A 17,083-nucleotide genomic window follows, 5' to 3' on the forward strand; every position below is an offset into this window, starting at 1 on the left:
CCAGAACGAACTAACCTACCTATGTTACACTTAAATCCCTTGCGTTCTACACTTGAAAATATTACTTTCTCTTTCGAAAATTTCTCTGAAACTTCACTTTTAGCGAATATTAAATTCTAATCACGTAGAAACAAAAATAATAAAATAAACGTCATTTTAATACTTAAGGGAAAATAATAGAGCAGGTATTAATCTTAATAACTGAGAATACATTCCGTTCCTTATGTATGTTGGCGATACCGGGTATGTAATAATAATAAGAATAATTAAATGGTATTCAGTTTAATATTACGTGTCTCGCCTATTTTTTTATCGGAAAAATCATGTCTTTGCAATTAAAAATGTTTATGATAATATACATCGAAAGTTAGTGATCTGATTTGAATGTTCAAGAAAAGCAGTATTTATCTAACGAAATATATGATTGTATCTGCAAAATAAAATTCAGTAGATATGTATAGATTACTTATTAACCGAACATTAGTTACAAATCAAGTTCTAAGGAAAACAAGTGACGAAGTAGTCGGTAGTGTTAAGAAAAATACCAAAATTACATCAAAAAGACAACAAAAATATACAGAAACTGTTCTGCTTCCACGAACCGAATTTCCTGTACAACTTAATGGGAAAGCACGAATAGAGGCAGATAAACGCTTAACTGAAGTAAGTCATTATATTCTTAAGTATTCTATTGTTTATTTAAATATTTATTCTTCTAATTATATCATTATAGAAGTGTGGTTTTTCTGAATTGTACGAGTGGCAAAAGAAAAATCTTTCAGGACCAGATTTTGTTTTACACGATGGGCCTCCTTATGCAAATGGAATTCCTCATATGGGACATGTTATCAATAAGGTTTTGTGTTTTTGCAATAATTCCTTTTCTAGATTATGCATTTCTCTAGCTGTTTTAACGGCTTCTTACAGATTTTGAAGGATGTAACATTAAGACATAAGATTATGAATGGAAATCGAATTCATTATGTACCAGGTTGGGATTGTCATGGATTACCAATTGAGTTAAAGGCTATTAAAGGTTATGAAAGTGAAAATGATCCTTTAGAGATCAGGAAAAAAGGTATAATTTATAAGTTTCTAGATCATAAATTTCTTTCATTATTAGTTCATATGATATGATATATAATCAATATTTAACATTAAATCTTTCTATTTATTGTATTATTACCTTTCTTTTTTTATATACATTCAGCCCGTAATTATGCTGAAGAAGCTATTGCTAGACAGAAACAAGCTTTTCAGTCATGGGGTGTGACAGCTAATTGGAGTGAATCTGAATGTTATTTTACCAGTCACTCATCATATATGAAAAATGAACTTCATCAATTTATAAAATTGTATGAGAAAGATATTATATTTAGAGATTTCATGCCAGTTTATTGGTCTCCTTCTTCAAGGTAAAAATATTCAAGACTGAATAATTTAATTTCAGTTTTTTAGAAGTTTACAGTTTTCTTTTTATATCTTATATTATAGAACAGCATTAGCTGAATCTGAATTAGAATACAATCAACAGCATCAAAGTAAAGCTGTGACTGTTCGTCTACGTATTAATGATATTCCAGAAAGGTTAAAATCATTTAAAAATCGTGCTGTATATGCATTAATATGGACCACTACATCATGGAGTTTAGTGGCTAACCAAGCTATATCTTTCTCTTCAGATGCTACATATTGTCTTGCTGAAGATGATAAAAAAGACTTATATATTGTTGCTAAAGAACTATTAGGAGCTACTGAATCAAAGATTGGCCCTTTGAAATCAATAGTATCCTTCGAAGGTAAATTCAAAAGGTTAATTAGTATTTTTTAAATATTACTTGTCATTTTTTTATTTCAAATTTAACATAGATAATAAGTAGATAATATATATTTTATTAGGCAAAGAATTGGAGGGCAGCACATACTTTCATCCCTTCACTGAACAAAAGTGCCCTTTATTAGCTGCAAGTCACGTTACGACAAGTGCGGGAACAGGTTTAGTTCATACTGCTCCTGCACATGGTCCAGAAGATTTTCTAGTTGCACTCAAAAATAAAATTCCCATTGTAAGCTAATTTTTTCTTGTTTGTAACGAATAATATTAGTATAATATCAATGTTAGATATTATTCTAAATATAATATCAATATTTAATAATGCCGTGGGGTATGCTGTAGTTATCCATGGTAGACTCTAAAGGTCTATACACTGAAGAGGCTGGGCCAGAATTTTATGGATTAGAAGTATTAACAGAGGGAGTTGATAAAGTGATGAATCTCCTGGCTCGAGATATATTGCATGTGGAAACATTAACACACAGTTATCCGTATGATTGGCGAACAAACCAACCAGTTCTTATTCGTGCTAGTCATCAATGGTTCATTAATATAAATTCTATCAGAGAAAAAATTATTGTAAGTCAGCATTTTGTGACATTTTTCTATGTATAAATTATTACAAAATTTCGCTAAAACAAGGAGTATGTTTCCTTTATTATTTTCATAAGGAGAACGTTGCGAATGTGAATGTATACCCTAAATGTAATCGTACATCTTTTATGAATGCTTTACTTGCTGGAATAAGGAATCGACCGTATTGGTGTATTTCGCGACAACGTTCTTGGGGAACACCCATACCTGTAATATATAGCAAAACAACAGGCTTAGCATTTACGAATAAGTAAGTATGTATATATGTATATAGTTATTTATAGTATACTGGCTTTACAGTATACGCTTTTACTTATTGTTCTTTATATTCCTCCATTTTAGAGAATTAGTTGAACGTTTATGCGATTCGATAGATCGATATGGTCCTGATTGCTGGTGGGAATATTCTGTAAGAGATCTAATAGGATTAGACATAATTAAAAAATTGAATATTGATCCGGACGATATAGTAAAAGGAAATGTAAATTTCAGTAAATTTTCAAGATTGAAGAAAATAAAGTTTCAATATATCATTCATTAACATAAATCCTTCTTAGGATATCATGGACATTTGGTTCGATAGCGGAATTTCATGGTCAATGGTTTTACCAGACAAAAAAGCAAATCTTTATTTAGAAGGATATGATCAATTCAATGGTTGGTTCCAATCATCCCTAATAACATCTGTAGCTTTACAGGGATGTCCACCTTATAGGTAAATAAAACGAATATAAAATGTTTAAAAAATGGTTGTATCAATGTAAACGCTTTTTTTTTATTGTTTAGTGATTTATTTGTACATGGATTTGCAGTTGATGAGAAAGGCTTAAAAATGTCAAAATCAATAGGAAATGTAATAAATCCAGAAGAAATTTTGCTAGGTGGATCTAATTTGAAGAAAAATCCAGCGTATGGTGTCGATGTTTTAAGGTATTAAAATTTAATTTTGTAATATAATGGTAACATATTAATAATTTCATTTCATCTAGATGGTGGGTAGCTAATCACAGTTCCCAACATACACAAGTGCCAGTTTCAAAAAATTTACTCGATGAATGTAAAACATGCGTTAACAAACTTCGTTTAATACTGCGCTTCCTTCTGGGTGCTTTACATCATCATCCGGGTGTAAATTGCAAACCTGAATATCGAATTATTGATAAATACATGTTGTACTTATTATATTCGTATAATAAACAGGTAATTTGATCTAATTCTTCAATTAGGACATTAAACATATTACTGTATTATTATATTACAAACTAATATGTCATTAGATGCAGCAACATTATAACAACTATGAGTATCATCATGCGGGTAAAACGACTATGCATTTTGTAGCAAATGATGTATCAGGTCTTTACTGTACTATAATAAAAGATAGACTTTATTGTGACGAGGTAACATCTTCGATGCGCACTGCAGCTGTGCAAGTTATAAAAGAAATTCTGAATGTTCTTATCAGATCCATTGCACCAATTCTACCTCATCTAGCAGAAGAAGCATGGCTATATCATCCCGAAAATATCGGTATGTTATAGTCTTTTGCTATGAGAAATATGAGATTTCAAGACACTTTTTTATTAATTAAACTTAATCTTAATTATAATGTACAGCGTCGATACCATTGCACTGTACGCAATATAAAATATCAGAGTCATGGAATGATTCGAAAATCACACAATACATAGATGCGGCAATTCGATTGAGAAATAATGTTTTGAAAGTCGCTGATAAAACTACATGGAAATTATATGGCGTTATAGAAGCTACAAAAGATGATTTTGTTTTGCTTTCTGTGAGTATTATTTATACAAAAGAAACTAAAGTTATGTTTTGTATATTATTGAATGAACACTCGATATTATATGGATGTGTGCACTGACTTATACTTTCTCTATTTACATAGCTTCTTCATGACCAGCAAAAACCATCAATGTCTGAATTATGTGAAATATTACAACTGTCGTCGGTTACATTAATTGAAAATCATACTATCAATGAAACACAAATCCAACTATACGACATTCAGGAGAAGTTGTGCGAACGTTGTAGGAGATATCCTGAAAGTCAGAAGGATGATCTATGTCCACGTTGTATTAATGTACTTACTAAAAGTAAACCATTGATTGCGGTTGTGTAATAATTTTTATCGAAAATGCTGTTTCATATGATTTATCCTTACTCTTTCCAATTCTGATAACAAAAGCAATCATTAATCTCTTAAGAATATATTTCAAAAACTTTTTATGAAAAATTTTTTGTTTGTTGTTAATTATTTGTATGTACAATAACTTTGAGAAGAACAAAAAATGTAAAGATTACAGCAGTGAGGATATTGGCATAGTAAATTCTTAAATTTGAAATGAGAGGAAAGAAGCTGTATAGTATTATATTAAGGCTCTCCAGAGCTTACAGTGTTACGACAACTTTTAGCGGTTAAATCATACAGTGGATTTATATTAAGAGCATTTAGGAAATGCATTAAATGCGGTTGGTACCCGCTAGTGGCTAACTTAAACGCAACGTGCGACATATATGCTCGTAACTCAAAGAATGCTTGATACATTTGTTCCAGTTTTTTAAAATTAGGATGTACGTATCCTGTAGATTTCATTACCCAGTTTTGAGATCTTATTCTGTTATGGAATTTCAAAATGACTTTAAATATATTGGTTAAACATACGCGTACTTTTTCCCCACGACTATTCAGCATACATCTGGAAAGAACAATCATTAAAAATAATTAATATATTTTACATAAGTATATATTTTTCGCTTTAATCCAGAGAAAATACCTTGATAATATGCGTTTTATATAGTTTACATGTGCCATATAAATTTGATCTACAGTTAAAGAATGTTCCAGATCTTTCTCAAATTCAGCCCAACTTGCGTGTAACACGCTACACGTTAGATAATTATGCAACGCATTCATAAATTGTGTCATTGAATGCCTATATAACTGCAGCTAAAACAAATTAAGATTAATAATTGCATTAGAACTTCTAAAAAAAATCATAAGATATGATGATACCTTATGATACTGTTCTGATGTAATTGCTTTTCGTTCTCTTTTCATAATATTAAAGTCCTCTTGCAACACCCATGAAACTCGACCGCTTGTTATTAGAAATTTAAATACTTTACTGTATTGTTGCATGACTGTCTCATCAAGTATAATATTAAGTGGCCAATTTATCTTATAGTTGAGAGTAAGACAATCCAATGCAGCTGGATCTGATATCTGTAAAGATTTCATCATAAGTAAGATGTATTGATTTCGTTGAAGAAAATGAAACTTCGCGATATATATCCAAAAAGTATAATTTTATAACAAGAAGGACAGCGTAAAATAAAAAATTTACGTGTAATTGAGCTGGTGTGTCCGTTGCTGAGAGATTGAGAAGTTCCGAATTAATATAAACATTGTTAAACGAATTAACGAGTGCTCGTTCTAGAAGATTAGTCAAAGTAGCAGAATTAAATAGTTCGATAGGTATTGAGATTTCATATAAACGAGAATACAGGGAATCTGTTAAGCTCTTTGCAAATTCTCCATTCAGCAAAAAGAAATAACTACGTAAACTATGCAAATGTGAGAGCAAGTTGTTTTCTTCCAAAAAGTATTTGATAATAGCATTGTTAACGAGACGGCTCTGTACGTTGAGAGGAATACGAATCGACTTTTCTAAATAGGCCTGAAGAGAAATATGATCAATTATCTCGACATCGGTAATACTCAAAGGAGCTATTACTGGCGATGCGTTATTACTTTTTTCATCACGGGCCAATTCAAATAAATCTGAAAATGTTGAATCTCCTTTCATGGCAAGAGATGATTTCGTAATTAATTGAGTCGAACTCGATGATATTACTGTAGATGAAATTTCCGAAGGAGATGAGTCTTCTAAATTATATGTTGAAATGGGACTCTGTACTGATGAAGTAATAAAATTATCCGTTGTACATGACATCGGTGTTTCTAAGTCATTTTCTTTATTTGCGATGGCTATAATTTGGGAGCAACGAGTAGTTTCATTTGTTTCATGCGTAACAGAGGTAAATTCGATTTGACGTATATCAAGTTCATTGTTATTTGGCGTCATATTATAATCTAATGGTCGCATGCATACGCCGTCAATTTGAGATTCTGTAATATTATCGATTTTCATAACGTTTAAAAGAGTGGGTCTTTCTGTTACTGATGATTGTGTGCGATGAACTGATAGACATTCTAAAATCTCATTCATTTGCTTATTTGTTGTATTTTTATTTGACGAAACTTTTGAGGTCGGATTCGTATTTAGTTTTTCTAAATGTTCGAAATTATGAAATTCGTGTTTCTCATTATTGTTGCTTATTATTCTCTTATGTGCGTAATTTTCAAGTGAAGAACTCTGCCTTGAATCTTGATTAATTTGAGTAGACGGTATTGACATTACATTTGATGTTTGATAAGATGTATTCGTATAATTCTTATTTTCATCTTCAAGTGAGTTTGGAGTTTCAATTAAAAAAAAATCTGAAGTTATTGCACAATTATGTCCTTCAGTTTTTTTTAAAAACTCGTTTCTTGATTCTTGGTTTGCTCTACTTAATGTATCCACTCTTTCATTATACAATTTCATTCTTTTCTTCCGCCATTGTGAACGAATGCATCGTTTATTAATATCATTAGCTAAACCTTCATAATAATTCCAAACAATTGTCCTGTAAGTGTTTAAAATTATAATTTTATACTTTTAATTTGATTTGAATATTAATAATATAGCAAATTATTAATTTTTAATACCGTTCTAAGGATTTTGATGTTTCCTTCATTCTACTTTCTTCTTTATCATGTTCGATTTCTAATTGTATCTTGTTTGATAACTCAATTTCTTCGGCCTTATTTGATTGTAAGTTATTTGTAAGTACTTGTTCTTGTGGACTTATTAAAACATTTTGTTTTACTCGTGTTACTGTTGTTACTGTGTCCCCTGGTTCTTCCTTGTCTTCTAATAATTTTGTTACAACTAAGGTTCGTAGCAACAATGTGTCTACTTATAGGTAAATTTAGTTACTAATTAAAGCACACTTACCATGAAGTTTCAATAATGTATCACGTTCTGAAAGTATAATTATTTTTGACATTTCTTTTTTTAACTGCTTCTGATTTAAGATAGCTGTGGAAAGAGAAAGTATTGAACCAAGTGCAGCTTGACCTTTCTTTTCATATTCTCGATATCTTGATGACTGCTCGTGTAACGACATTATGCTTAAGCAAACTTTTATTTCTGGTTGCTCAGTTACACAGACACGGCATACTGGATTCTAAATTCTCACGATATAGAGATCAGTACAATATGCTGTCTGTAGTAGAATTAACTAACTAATATGATATATCAAGTATGCTTACTTTGGAGTCGCAAGTTCTTAGAAGTCTTACTGTTTTGCCACATTGAAGTATTGATTCAGCTAGATCATTCAAAAAACCTGGCACCTCATCATTGCAAATGCTAAAACTTTTTGTCCAAAATTTGTGACTTCTATTACGTAAATATTGTGGACGCGTTTTTATCATAAATTCTCCATATATATCGTCGCATATACCTTCAAATATCCATTTCTGTAAAAATCTGTTGCAATCAATTTAATTATACTATCCAACATTCCATGTTCGAAAGTAATCGGATTACATAATGAAGTAAAATATACAGATAAATGGAAATAAAGACGATAGAAAAACACCTGGTGTCACGGATACACCATGTTTATTACATTCTATAATACGTACCGAAAATAAACTTCACAGCAAGATTTTAATAATGAATAAAATACCAAAGCAATTTTGGTATCTGTCACTTTAATTGCTTCATTATAAATTCTAGTAAGAATACTACTTCCTTCTCGGGACATGTACTGATTTTCTTTGTAAGGTTCACAAACTTTAGCAACTTTAGTGATTAATTTAGCCACAGAACGTACTTTTTGAAATATTTTTAATACTCCCTCTGATTCTTTTTCATGTGTAAAAATTCTTATTAGTGCTGCTTGATAGTAAAGTAATAATTCTTTGATATTTGTACATAGAGCCTATAAAATAATAATAGTATAAATATAACAGTCTATTTGTTTTTTAAATTTTTTATCCAATTTTGTTACAAACCTTAAATATTAGTCCTTCTTGTGGTAATTTGTTACCTTGTGATTTGTGCGTAATTAGATTCCACAAGAATTTAAAACAATTACCCCAATTAATAGCTTCTTGACAAATCTTCTTTATTGATTCTGGACTTATACCATATACACTAATGTTTCTTCGTAAGATAAATCCTGTCTAAAAAATTGTTTATAAATAATTTAAAAAGTGGATTTTTTTAAAGATTTTTTGTTGCTTCTCATTAAAATTAATTAAAACACATACAGCACATCTGTACTCAAAGGAATTTGATTCTATTCCCAGTAACATTGATTTTACGTCACATATAAATTCTTTGGTTGATACTTGTTCCAAAAGAAGCGAAGAATTCATTAACTACATTGAAAAAACAAGTACATGTAAGTAATGAAATACATGATTAGTAATAAAATGCTTGAATATATATTTTATTTAAGAAATAATTATTGAAGATAAAATGAATATTTGGATTTATATACTGAAAATAATTTATATTACATTCAATGTGTATGTTTCATAACATTTACTTACTTCTTCCGAGATTATAAATAAATCATTCATTTGCTTAACTTTTTCTAGATGTATTGCTGCAATTGGAGTATCTGTTATAAACATCAATTCTTTAATAGATTGTGTCTCTCCAAAGCATTCCCATGTTTGATGATCTACAGTTGGTAGAGTATTAGTAACACTGATTTGATTCCATATATGATTCCAAATGTTCATAGTACTATTTGATTCATTGCTAACACTTTGATCTAAAACTTTCCATGTATCTATAATACTTTCGTTTTCATCTGTATTTGTCTGCATAAAAGGGAGATACAAATATTTTGTTGTGTCTCCTTTTTCCAAAGGAAAGCTGCATATATTTTCGCACTTGCTTCCAATCTACAAAATAAATCATCCGAAGAAAAATTTTAAACAGATTCATCATTTATCTAAAAATTCATATTGAACTCAAATTGTTGTGTAACATATATTCAATACAAAGTTTAAAAGCTATATCTTACCATATTATTTTGTAAAATATGTAAATTAAGCTCTGAATTTATTGTATACTGTTGTTTTGGGCATAAAAGCATATGTGATGATATTTTATCAAATATATGATTGGACATAAAATCACATGCAGTGGATATACTGAAAAAAACACACATACACACATATGTATATATACAACAGGACTACTTGAAAATAAGGATAAAATATTATTTATATAATTTACTCAATAGATTCAACCCCAACTATGGCTTTGGATTTTATTGAATTATCCAAAAGATTGTATTCATTCATAATATTTGTAGGTGCAATTCTTTTAACTGGATATCTTTCGAGTGTTGCTTCAAATTTATCCGATGATATGAAACATTCCATTGGGTATATTTGGAATGGCGGTATTTTATTATTATTGTATGTGATTTCAGGAAAGGCAGGATTTGCTTTGTCGAAATAAAATATATTCTACAGATTATAATAAAATGTATTAATACATTTATGAAATTCTAAAAATCCATCTTCTTTTGAAATACAAAAGTTTAAATCCTACCGTTAATGGCTCAGGATTAATGTTACAATTTTTTAATTGCATTAGTAGCTGCAAGATAGAAAATACTGGTAGTTCACCACATGGGAATTCTTCAAGATTTTCCAACAAATGTTCTAACATATTAGCATTGTATGAATGGTTTAATTTCAATTTCAATGCAAAAGCATGCTTTTGTAGTTCTAAAAGTGGATCTATCTTTTGAAGTGCTTCATAATCTGTGGATATGAGTGAGATTAAAGAAAGGCTGAATTGAAAGTTAAATAAATGTATGAAACACATCTAGCATAATCAGGTATTAACATCACCTTGGCTAGGGATCAAACGATCACTTTTTTTCAGTAATATTTCAAAAGCTTTGATTCGAAGGTGTTTAATTATTTTGATATCATGATCATAAGTAAACTGTACATTTCGGTGGGAGGATCGATATGCCTGTAATATGTGCCTGCTCAATTGAGTTACGAGACCATAAACATCGTCGTTATAACGGTCACTGATTTTGTCATTGGCACAAACGTATTCTTGAACGTTCATGACTGCACATGCAGATTGTATAACAAACAGACAAATAATTGTATCACTGTTGGTTAACAAACAGAATCGTTTGATATAATACAACGATAATACTCATTCATAGTTTTTCACATATATTGTATTTTTTGCTTGTTCATTCTTAGTTATTGTTATACAAGCAAATAAGCACATAAGGACACGTTGTATTTAACATATTTTTCGATATATGCGCATTAGCTAAATTCAAATTAACATCAAAACGTCATTTGTATTATAATTGATGTTTTGACCCTACTATAACAATGTCTGTAGATGTTACTAACTTCTATTAAAGTAAATCGACAAATTCGAATTATACGTCATTAACCTCAACAACCATATTAAAGACTTTGCTTTGTTTGACATCCTAACGTTACTTCATTTTCAAATCGAAGAATACAACGCGCGTTACATCACGTGGTATTTAGTCCCTATCTTTCGAATTGAGAATAAGCAGAAAATACAGTATTTTTAGAAGAAAAGTTACGCTTATATTTAGTTTGAATAGATTTTACGATGTGAACCAGCAGAAAAGAACTAGAAAAAATATGACAAGTTAAATAAAAAGAACATAGAGGAAATATAATAGACAAATATGTATCATTTAATTTCTAGGAAATGTAGAAAAATTTTTATTTTTAATACTAAATATCGTTTTACGGATCAATCAGAAAAAAAAACAATAGTGTGATATCAGCTATATATATATAAGTTGATTGTACAAATTTCGTTTCGTATACTACGGCATACATATGTATGTATATTTTTATTCATTCATTTCATCTGTGTATGGGTGCTATCTTTTCCATAAGAAATTATAATGAATAATTCATATATCGATTCTTACGTTTTTTGTAATTATCATACATATTTGTTTAATAATCCGATTAATCATTAATCATTAGATATTCAATTAGTTTGCTCAGTTGCACCGTTACGTTAAAATCAATCAGCCGGTCGATTAGTCGACCGGCCGATCGATCAATCGAATCAATTTGTCAGACGATCAGTTAATCAGTCGATTAATCGATTGATTGTTCGATTGGCTGCTTGTCGAATTTGTACGGCAACTGATTATTTCAATAAATTGAATTTCATATGCTATTTCACGTGGTTCCTCGCGTTATCGTCGATATTAATTGGTGTAATCTTCTAATCAATCCGTTTATTTTCCTAATCCTCGGTCCTATAGTTTGCAAGGTGTGCATATACAAGGTAATTTTAGGATTGTTTCCTCCTCTGGCGGTAACTTATCGCTCTCTATCCGCATCTATGTATCTAGTTATCTGATTAATTATCTATTCGTTTATTTATCTATCTATCTGACTATCTATCTATATCTGTCTACTTCTCCTTTTTCTCCCTCTCTCATTCTATCCCAAAGGAGGGTTCGCTTACTCGGTGCTATGTCTACTACGTACTCCCGTACTCAGGAGAGCGACGCGTGGGCCCTTCTGGCACTGAAGTCGGCACCGGCCAGCCCGACGAAGATGCAGTGGAACCCGGAAGCAAAAGGTGCACCGATTGCACGGTTAGAAGGTCGCGAGTTTGAATACATGGTTAGACAGCATAGTATCACTATCGGACGTAACAGCAGCAAGGGTGAGGTCGACGTCAACATGGGCCACTCCAGCTTTATCTCACGACGACACCTTGAAATCTACTATGATCACCCGTATTTTTTTATGGTTTGCAATGGTAAAAATGGTGTTTTTGTTGATGGAATTTTCCAACGAAAGAGTGCGGCTGAGTTCCGATTACCAAAGACGTAAGATATCTTTCGGAGCTTTATCGAGCCGACTTAACCTTTCTTGCACGTTTCTCGCATGCCACTGGCAAACTTGTTATACGGTTTTTATACAGTCTCTTTTCAGTCATGACTTATGATAGCCTCATCATTTGGCGATGTTGTCTTTTTCAAATTATATCTCATAGTTTCATACGTGATAACAATAAAAAATTATCTTGTGATATTCCATGCAAACAATTTTAAGCAGAGAATTTATTTAAGAGCTTTACTTGTTCTTTGCACTTTCTCTCAGATACTTCATTTGTTTCTTCCTTTATTCTCTTTGATCAGTCGCATGTTTCTTCTGTTTCAGATGTACATTGAGATTTCCAAGTACAAATATAAGACTTGTATTTCAATCGTTAGTAGATGAACAAGAAGAAAGTAACGTATGTGTACGTTCTCCTCCAAAACATAGAGCACCATTACCACCTTTACGTATTAATATTCCGGATGCAGGCTATAGTAGCCCATTCCCTTCTCCTACTGGAACAATCAGTGCTGCTAATTCATGTCCTGCAAGTCCACGTGCAGGACAAGGAAGGAGAAACATATCAGCAGATCTACAGATGGTGGCTGTGTATGCAGCTGCTGTTGCAAATGACTCACAAAATTCTAATATGGATAGACACGAGGGTGGACAAAGTTCTAATAGACAAATAAGTCCCGGTACAACAGCGAATTGTAGTCCTCCGAAAGATGATTCTAAACCTCCATACTCATACGCGCAGTTAATCGTTCAGGCAATAGCATCTGCTGCAGATAAACAGCTTACGTTATCTGGCATTTATTCTTACATTACCAAGAATTACCCATATTATAGAACTGCAGATAAGGGATGGCAAAATTCAATAAGGCATAATCTTTCGTTGAATCGTTATTTTATCAAAGTACCAAGAAGCCAAGAAGAACCAGGTAAAGGATCTTTTTGGCGAATAGATCCTCAATCGGAAGCAAAACTTATAGAACAAGCATTTAGACAAAGAAGACAACGTGGAGTTCCATGTTTTCGAGCTCCTTTTGGACTTTCATCCAGGTAGATAAATTTTATGAGTATCTTTATTTTCCAGTTCCATATATACCAATTATTAAAAATCCTAATCTAATGCTTGTAACATTTCAAATCATATAGAAGTGCGCCTGCTTCTCCGTCTCACGTTGGAATTAGTGGTTTGATGACACCAGAATGTCTTAGCAGAGAAGTTTCGCCAGGACCAGAATCGTATCCAGATAGCACTGTATCTTCTCCGGCTGGTCAGTTGACTAGTCAGTCCGCACCAGGATCACCTGGTCATCCTTATGCATCCTCGAGTCAATCGTCTCACAAAGGTCGCCTAATGCAACAGATTACTGTTGTCACGAACGGTGTTAGTGGTGATACAACCAGAGAAGGTAATAGTGTTTTTATTATGGCTTTTTTTATGTTTCTTATTTTAGAGAAAAACTCTTTTCAGATACTACAAGTTGTATTCGCTCCCTTATCGGTAGTTTCTTAGGCCGTGGATATACAGAAAGCAGTAAAATAAGTGATGGTATAGGCAACATCAATACTCCAAATGTTGATGTTACTGCTTACCGCTTACCACTCTCTGTATGTCCACGGTTTTACGTTTATATCTTAACGTCGTCATCAATCATAAAAGTATCTATCATTTTAAATATACTACGATATTTTTTTAGATAAGTACGTCGTATCTGGAAATACTACAGAAGAGCATTCTCTTTCCCCAGCTGGTCAATATAGTCCAGCTCCTGTTATTGTACAGACCACGTATAATTATAGGTACGTCCGTACTCAATATTTTCCTTGCTGTATTTTTCTATCGATTTATTGAGATTGATTGTCATTTTGTACCATCACATTCAGTGGAAGCTTTATTGGTCCCGACGCAGGCGTCGGAGTTGCGAAGCGTTCACACGAGGAATCGGATAGTTCTCCCGGATCACCAGCACCGCTCGCCATTGTCGAAAGTCCTGAACCACCTGAACACCAACCTCCATCGACGAAACGTCAACGTGTTCATGATATGGACGACCACTGAACCATCGTTGTCCTAGACTATCGTTACGTAGGACATTTTTTGTTACATCGCGCTACTCGCTCATTGTCAAATATATCTGCACGCGCGTGTACCTCACACTTGTTCGTGTGTGCGTCCGTAAACACGTGCACGCTTAATGTTCAGAATTTCGAATCGATGCCCATATCCATACCACGTTTAAATCTCTCCATACATTTTCATCTTTGATGCGTGCGCGCCGACAAATACGTACATGTACACACTCAGTTCTGTACTGTTTTTCATTTGACCACATAGTGGTTACTTTATTTTCTGCGCATGATAAATACTCGATACAGTTTACTGTTTTACGCAACAAGTGGAATATTCGTAAGAAAAGCGAGAGCAGACAAAGTTATTCCCTCGTCTCAGATTCTGAAAGCTAGTTTTGATGTTGTATCTTTTCTTTTCTCCAACTTTTGAACTTGAATCAACTGCTGATGTAATACCAGGGTTATTCAGTCGTCATGATCATCAGTATGCACATACACGTGTTTCGTTGAGTAAATTTTTTATGTTTTTTTTTGATGACATACAGGTACAAGGAGGCGACGGGAGCTTTGATGTATTTATAAGGGAATAAATATTTGTAATACTCGTGGAAGAGTATTATATATAAGAAACATCTTGGATGAAGTTATACCGTAGTATATTCGAAAGATGTTGAATCTCAATAGAAGGAAATATTATGTTAAAACAGCTCACGTTGTTCGCCTTAGTGCTTTGCAAAAGAAAAGGTCACCTGTTCTAGGACGATGCCAATACCGGTAAATGAACTTATTTGAGAAATTTGTTGAAAATTATACATATTTTCAATCGTAAATAAGCTCATATGAGTTTGAATTATAAAGTTTTCCGCTCATGAACCACGTTGATCTGGTACACGTTGTTTTTGTTTAATATCCGGTTACTATTGGTTAAAAAAGAGGAATATTCACTGGTTCTTTCCGATTCTTCGATCTCGTCGATTGATTGTTCACGTTGTATGAATCGATCAATGAAATTGATTATGACGCAATTCGCGTTCAGTGAAAATGCTCGCGAATCGTAGAGACAAACTTTAGATTGTAGTTCTGCGTATGATTTTACAAAGTTTCTATTTAAAAAGAAAGAAATGAAAGAACGAAGAGAAAAGAAAAAGAACAAGCAATAATCTTATGCTGAATACGTCGATCGAAATTTCTTTCTGACGTGCCTGTTTATCTAACGAAGATATTAACATACTATAATCATACAGGAAGAGGTGATAGTATTTTTGTTGCCACTTGTAAATAAACTCTTAAACGAACATTCATTGCTTCGAACTGTTTCTCTCTGTGTTGAACAAAATCGAGAAATGTCTGCTTGCTCTCGTGGTACGAGATGGATGAACAATAAGATGAAATGATAATTTAAAATGACGATCAAGTGTAAAATTCAAAATTATGTAACGATTAGCTCAAACTGGAGTAATTCTATCAGGACTTTTTCAATTTTTTTTTCGGTTTTCAAACTTGACAGGAACGCATTTCGGTTGCGCATTTGGATTGACATAGCAAAACGAAAGAGTTGTATTCAGTTTTTCACTGTCGATAATTATTGTATTGCAAAATCAAATTAAATAAATGTTATTCTGTTTTTCATCGAGCAAGTAATATATCAACGAGATATCGGTATCGTTTCACGAGAAGAGCAGAAGCGAGGTAGAACGACGCATCGGTTATTTGAATAACTTGAAATATCAATTATAATCTATCCAACGAATCGATCCTCTGAATCGACTATTTTTCTAGTTCTCTTTTTATCTTTTCATCAAACTTGAGGGAAACAAGATGTTTCTGTTTTCTATCCAAAAATAACTTTCCTACCCTTAAATTCGGATCATCAAAGTTATACTAATAATCGAAAACGTTTATTCTATATAAAAATTTCCGTATTTTTTGTTTTACGATTTCGACTTCGGATATGCATATTTGTTTCTCTTTCTTTCTTCTTTTCTAGGTTTTTTTTGTAACCCGTAACAATTATCCACAGATATTGTACTTAATTGCTGACATCTTCTTACTCGGTCTCCCGACTCTCTTGCTTTCTAAAACTCATTTAATCATTTATTATTTACGAATGCTGTTGTCGGATAAATTTTGAAAAATAGAGAGTCAAAAATGAATTCTACTAACCATAAGTAAAAGAAAGAAGGAAAACTTGGAGCATGGTACGAATAACAACGTCCATTTCACGAGGATTAAAATAAATATTTTCATACACTCTTATCTTCACCTTTATTATACAATGTGGAAGAAGTGAACGTAATAAGAGAAATAAGACAGGCTCGCTATAATGAGTTAAGGTACATGTTTGCGAGAGATAAGATGGGAAGTAAAGGGTACTTGTAAAAAAGCAAGTATATATGGAAAAAGGGATTATAGGAGAAAGGGAAATAGAGAAAGGAAACGAGAAGGAAGAAAAGGGAAGTGAGAGAGGGCAAGAGGGAAAGCGAAGAAGAAAGAGGGTGTAGAGAGTTTGCGCGACGTTCGACCCGAATCTCTCATCGGACGTTAAGCCA

General features: G+C 32.3%; 3 protein-coding genes across 7 annotated transcripts; 2 read left to right on the top strand and 1 right to left on the bottom strand.

Moving 5' to 3' along the window:
• The first annotated feature begins 452 nt into the window (after positions 1 to 452).
• LOC122575158 (isoleucine--tRNA ligase, mitochondrial) lies at positions 453 to 4,587 on the top strand. The gene is made up of 15 exons (XM_043743729.1): positions 453 to 663; positions 734 to 856; positions 928 to 1,078; positions 1,211 to 1,415; positions 1,495 to 1,799; positions 1,900 to 2,066; positions 2,177 to 2,413; positions 2,506 to 2,678; positions 2,771 to 2,909; positions 2,986 to 3,143; positions 3,215 to 3,358; positions 3,418 to 3,628; positions 3,706 to 3,958; positions 4,045 to 4,226; positions 4,338 to 4,587. The coding sequence occupies exons 1-15, from the start codon at positions 454 to 456 to the stop codon at positions 4,569 to 4,571; spliced, it is 2,892 nt and encodes a 963-aa protein (XP_043599664.1). The 5' UTR covers position 453; the 3' UTR covers positions 4,572 to 4,587.
• Positions 4,588 to 4,794: 207 nt separating this feature from the next.
• On the bottom strand, positions 4,795 to 11,387 carry LOC122575152 (gamma-tubulin complex component 6). 4 transcript variants are annotated; one of them, XM_043743721.1, is made up of 15 exons: positions 10,446 to 11,387; positions 10,141 to 10,355; positions 9,820 to 10,055; positions 9,605 to 9,734; positions 9,162 to 9,482; positions 8,838 to 8,948; positions 8,580 to 8,750; positions 8,208 to 8,506; positions 7,830 to 8,049; positions 7,513 to 7,744; positions 7,224 to 7,446; positions 5,797 to 7,141; positions 5,466 to 5,675; positions 5,227 to 5,399; positions 4,795 to 5,148 (listed from the first exon to the last, which is right to left on the bottom strand). In XM_043743721.1, the coding sequence occupies exons 1-15, from the start codon at positions 10,672 to 10,674 to the stop codon at positions 4,824 to 4,826; spliced, it is 4,440 nt and encodes a 1,479-aa protein (XP_043599656.1). In that variant the 5' UTR covers positions 10,675 to 11,387; the 3' UTR covers positions 4,795 to 4,823. The 4 variants fall into 4 exon arrangements, with proteins under 4 accessions (XP_043599656.1, XP_043599655.1, XP_043599653.1 ...); XM_043743720.1 differs by having other exon boundaries at positions 7,224 to 7,425; positions 9,123 to 9,482; XM_043743718.1 differs by having other exon boundaries at positions 9,123 to 9,482.
• A 333-nt stretch (positions 11,388 to 11,720) lies between these two features.
• Positions 11,721 to 16,163, top strand: LOC122575160 (forkhead box protein K1). Of its 2 annotated transcripts, XM_043743738.1 has the most exons (6): positions 11,721 to 11,907; positions 12,077 to 12,460; positions 12,795 to 13,517; positions 13,614 to 13,873; positions 14,162 to 14,264; positions 14,349 to 16,163. In XM_043743738.1, the coding sequence occupies exons 2-6, from the start codon at positions 12,099 to 12,101 to the stop codon at positions 14,521 to 14,523; spliced, it is 1,623 nt and encodes a 540-aa protein (XP_043599673.1). In that variant the 5' UTR covers positions 11,721 to 11,907; positions 12,077 to 12,098; the 3' UTR covers positions 14,524 to 16,163. The 2 variants fall into 2 exon arrangements, with proteins under 2 accessions (XP_043599673.1, XP_043599674.1); XM_043743739.1 differs by lacking the exon at positions 11,721 to 11,907 and having other exon boundaries at positions 11,943 to 12,460.
• The last annotated feature ends 920 nt before the right edge of the window (positions 16,164 to 17,083 follow it).

The sequence above is a fragment of the Bombus pyrosoma genome, linkage group LG14 (genome assembly GCF_014825855.1).
Source record: "Bombus pyrosoma isolate SC7728 linkage group LG14, ASM1482585v1, whole genome shotgun sequence".
Classification (NCBI taxonomy): domain Eukaryota; kingdom Metazoa; phylum Arthropoda; class Insecta; order Hymenoptera; family Apidae; genus Bombus; species Bombus pyrosoma.

Coding starts and splice junctions, on each gene's coding strand:
- LOC122575152 (XM_043743718.1), bottom strand. CDS start 10,674: ATGAACGTTCAAGAATACGTTTGTGCCAATGACAAAATCAGTGACCGT. Junction 7,142..7,223: donor ACATCAAAATCCTTAGAACG/GTATTAAAAATT, acceptor AAACACTTACAG/GACAATTGTTTGGAATTATT. Junction 5,676..5,796: donor ACACACCAGCTCAATTACAC/GTAAATTTTTTA, acceptor AAATCTTTACAG/ATATCAGATCCAGCTGCATT.
- LOC122575160 (XM_043743738.1), top strand. CDS start 12,099: ATGTCTACTACGTACTCCCGTACTCAGGAGAGCGACGCGTGGGCCCTT. Junction 13,874..14,161: donor TGGTGATACAACCAGAGAAG/GTAATAGTGTTT, acceptor ATATTTTTTTAG/ATAAGTACGTCGTATCTGGA. Junction 14,265..14,348: donor CAGACCACGTATAATTATAG/GTACGTCCGTAC, acceptor CATCACATTCAG/TGGAAGCTTTATTGGTCCCG.
- LOC122575158 (XM_043743729.1), top strand. CDS start 454: ATGTATAGATTACTTATTAACCGAACATTAGTTACAAATCAAGTTCTA. Junction 3,144..3,214: donor CAGGGATGTCCACCTTATAG/GTAAATAAAACG, acceptor TTTATTGTTTAG/TGATTTATTTGTACATGGAT. Junction 3,359..3,417: donor TATGGTGTCGATGTTTTAAG/GTATTAAAATTT, acceptor CATTTCATCTAG/ATGGTGGGTAGCTAATCACA.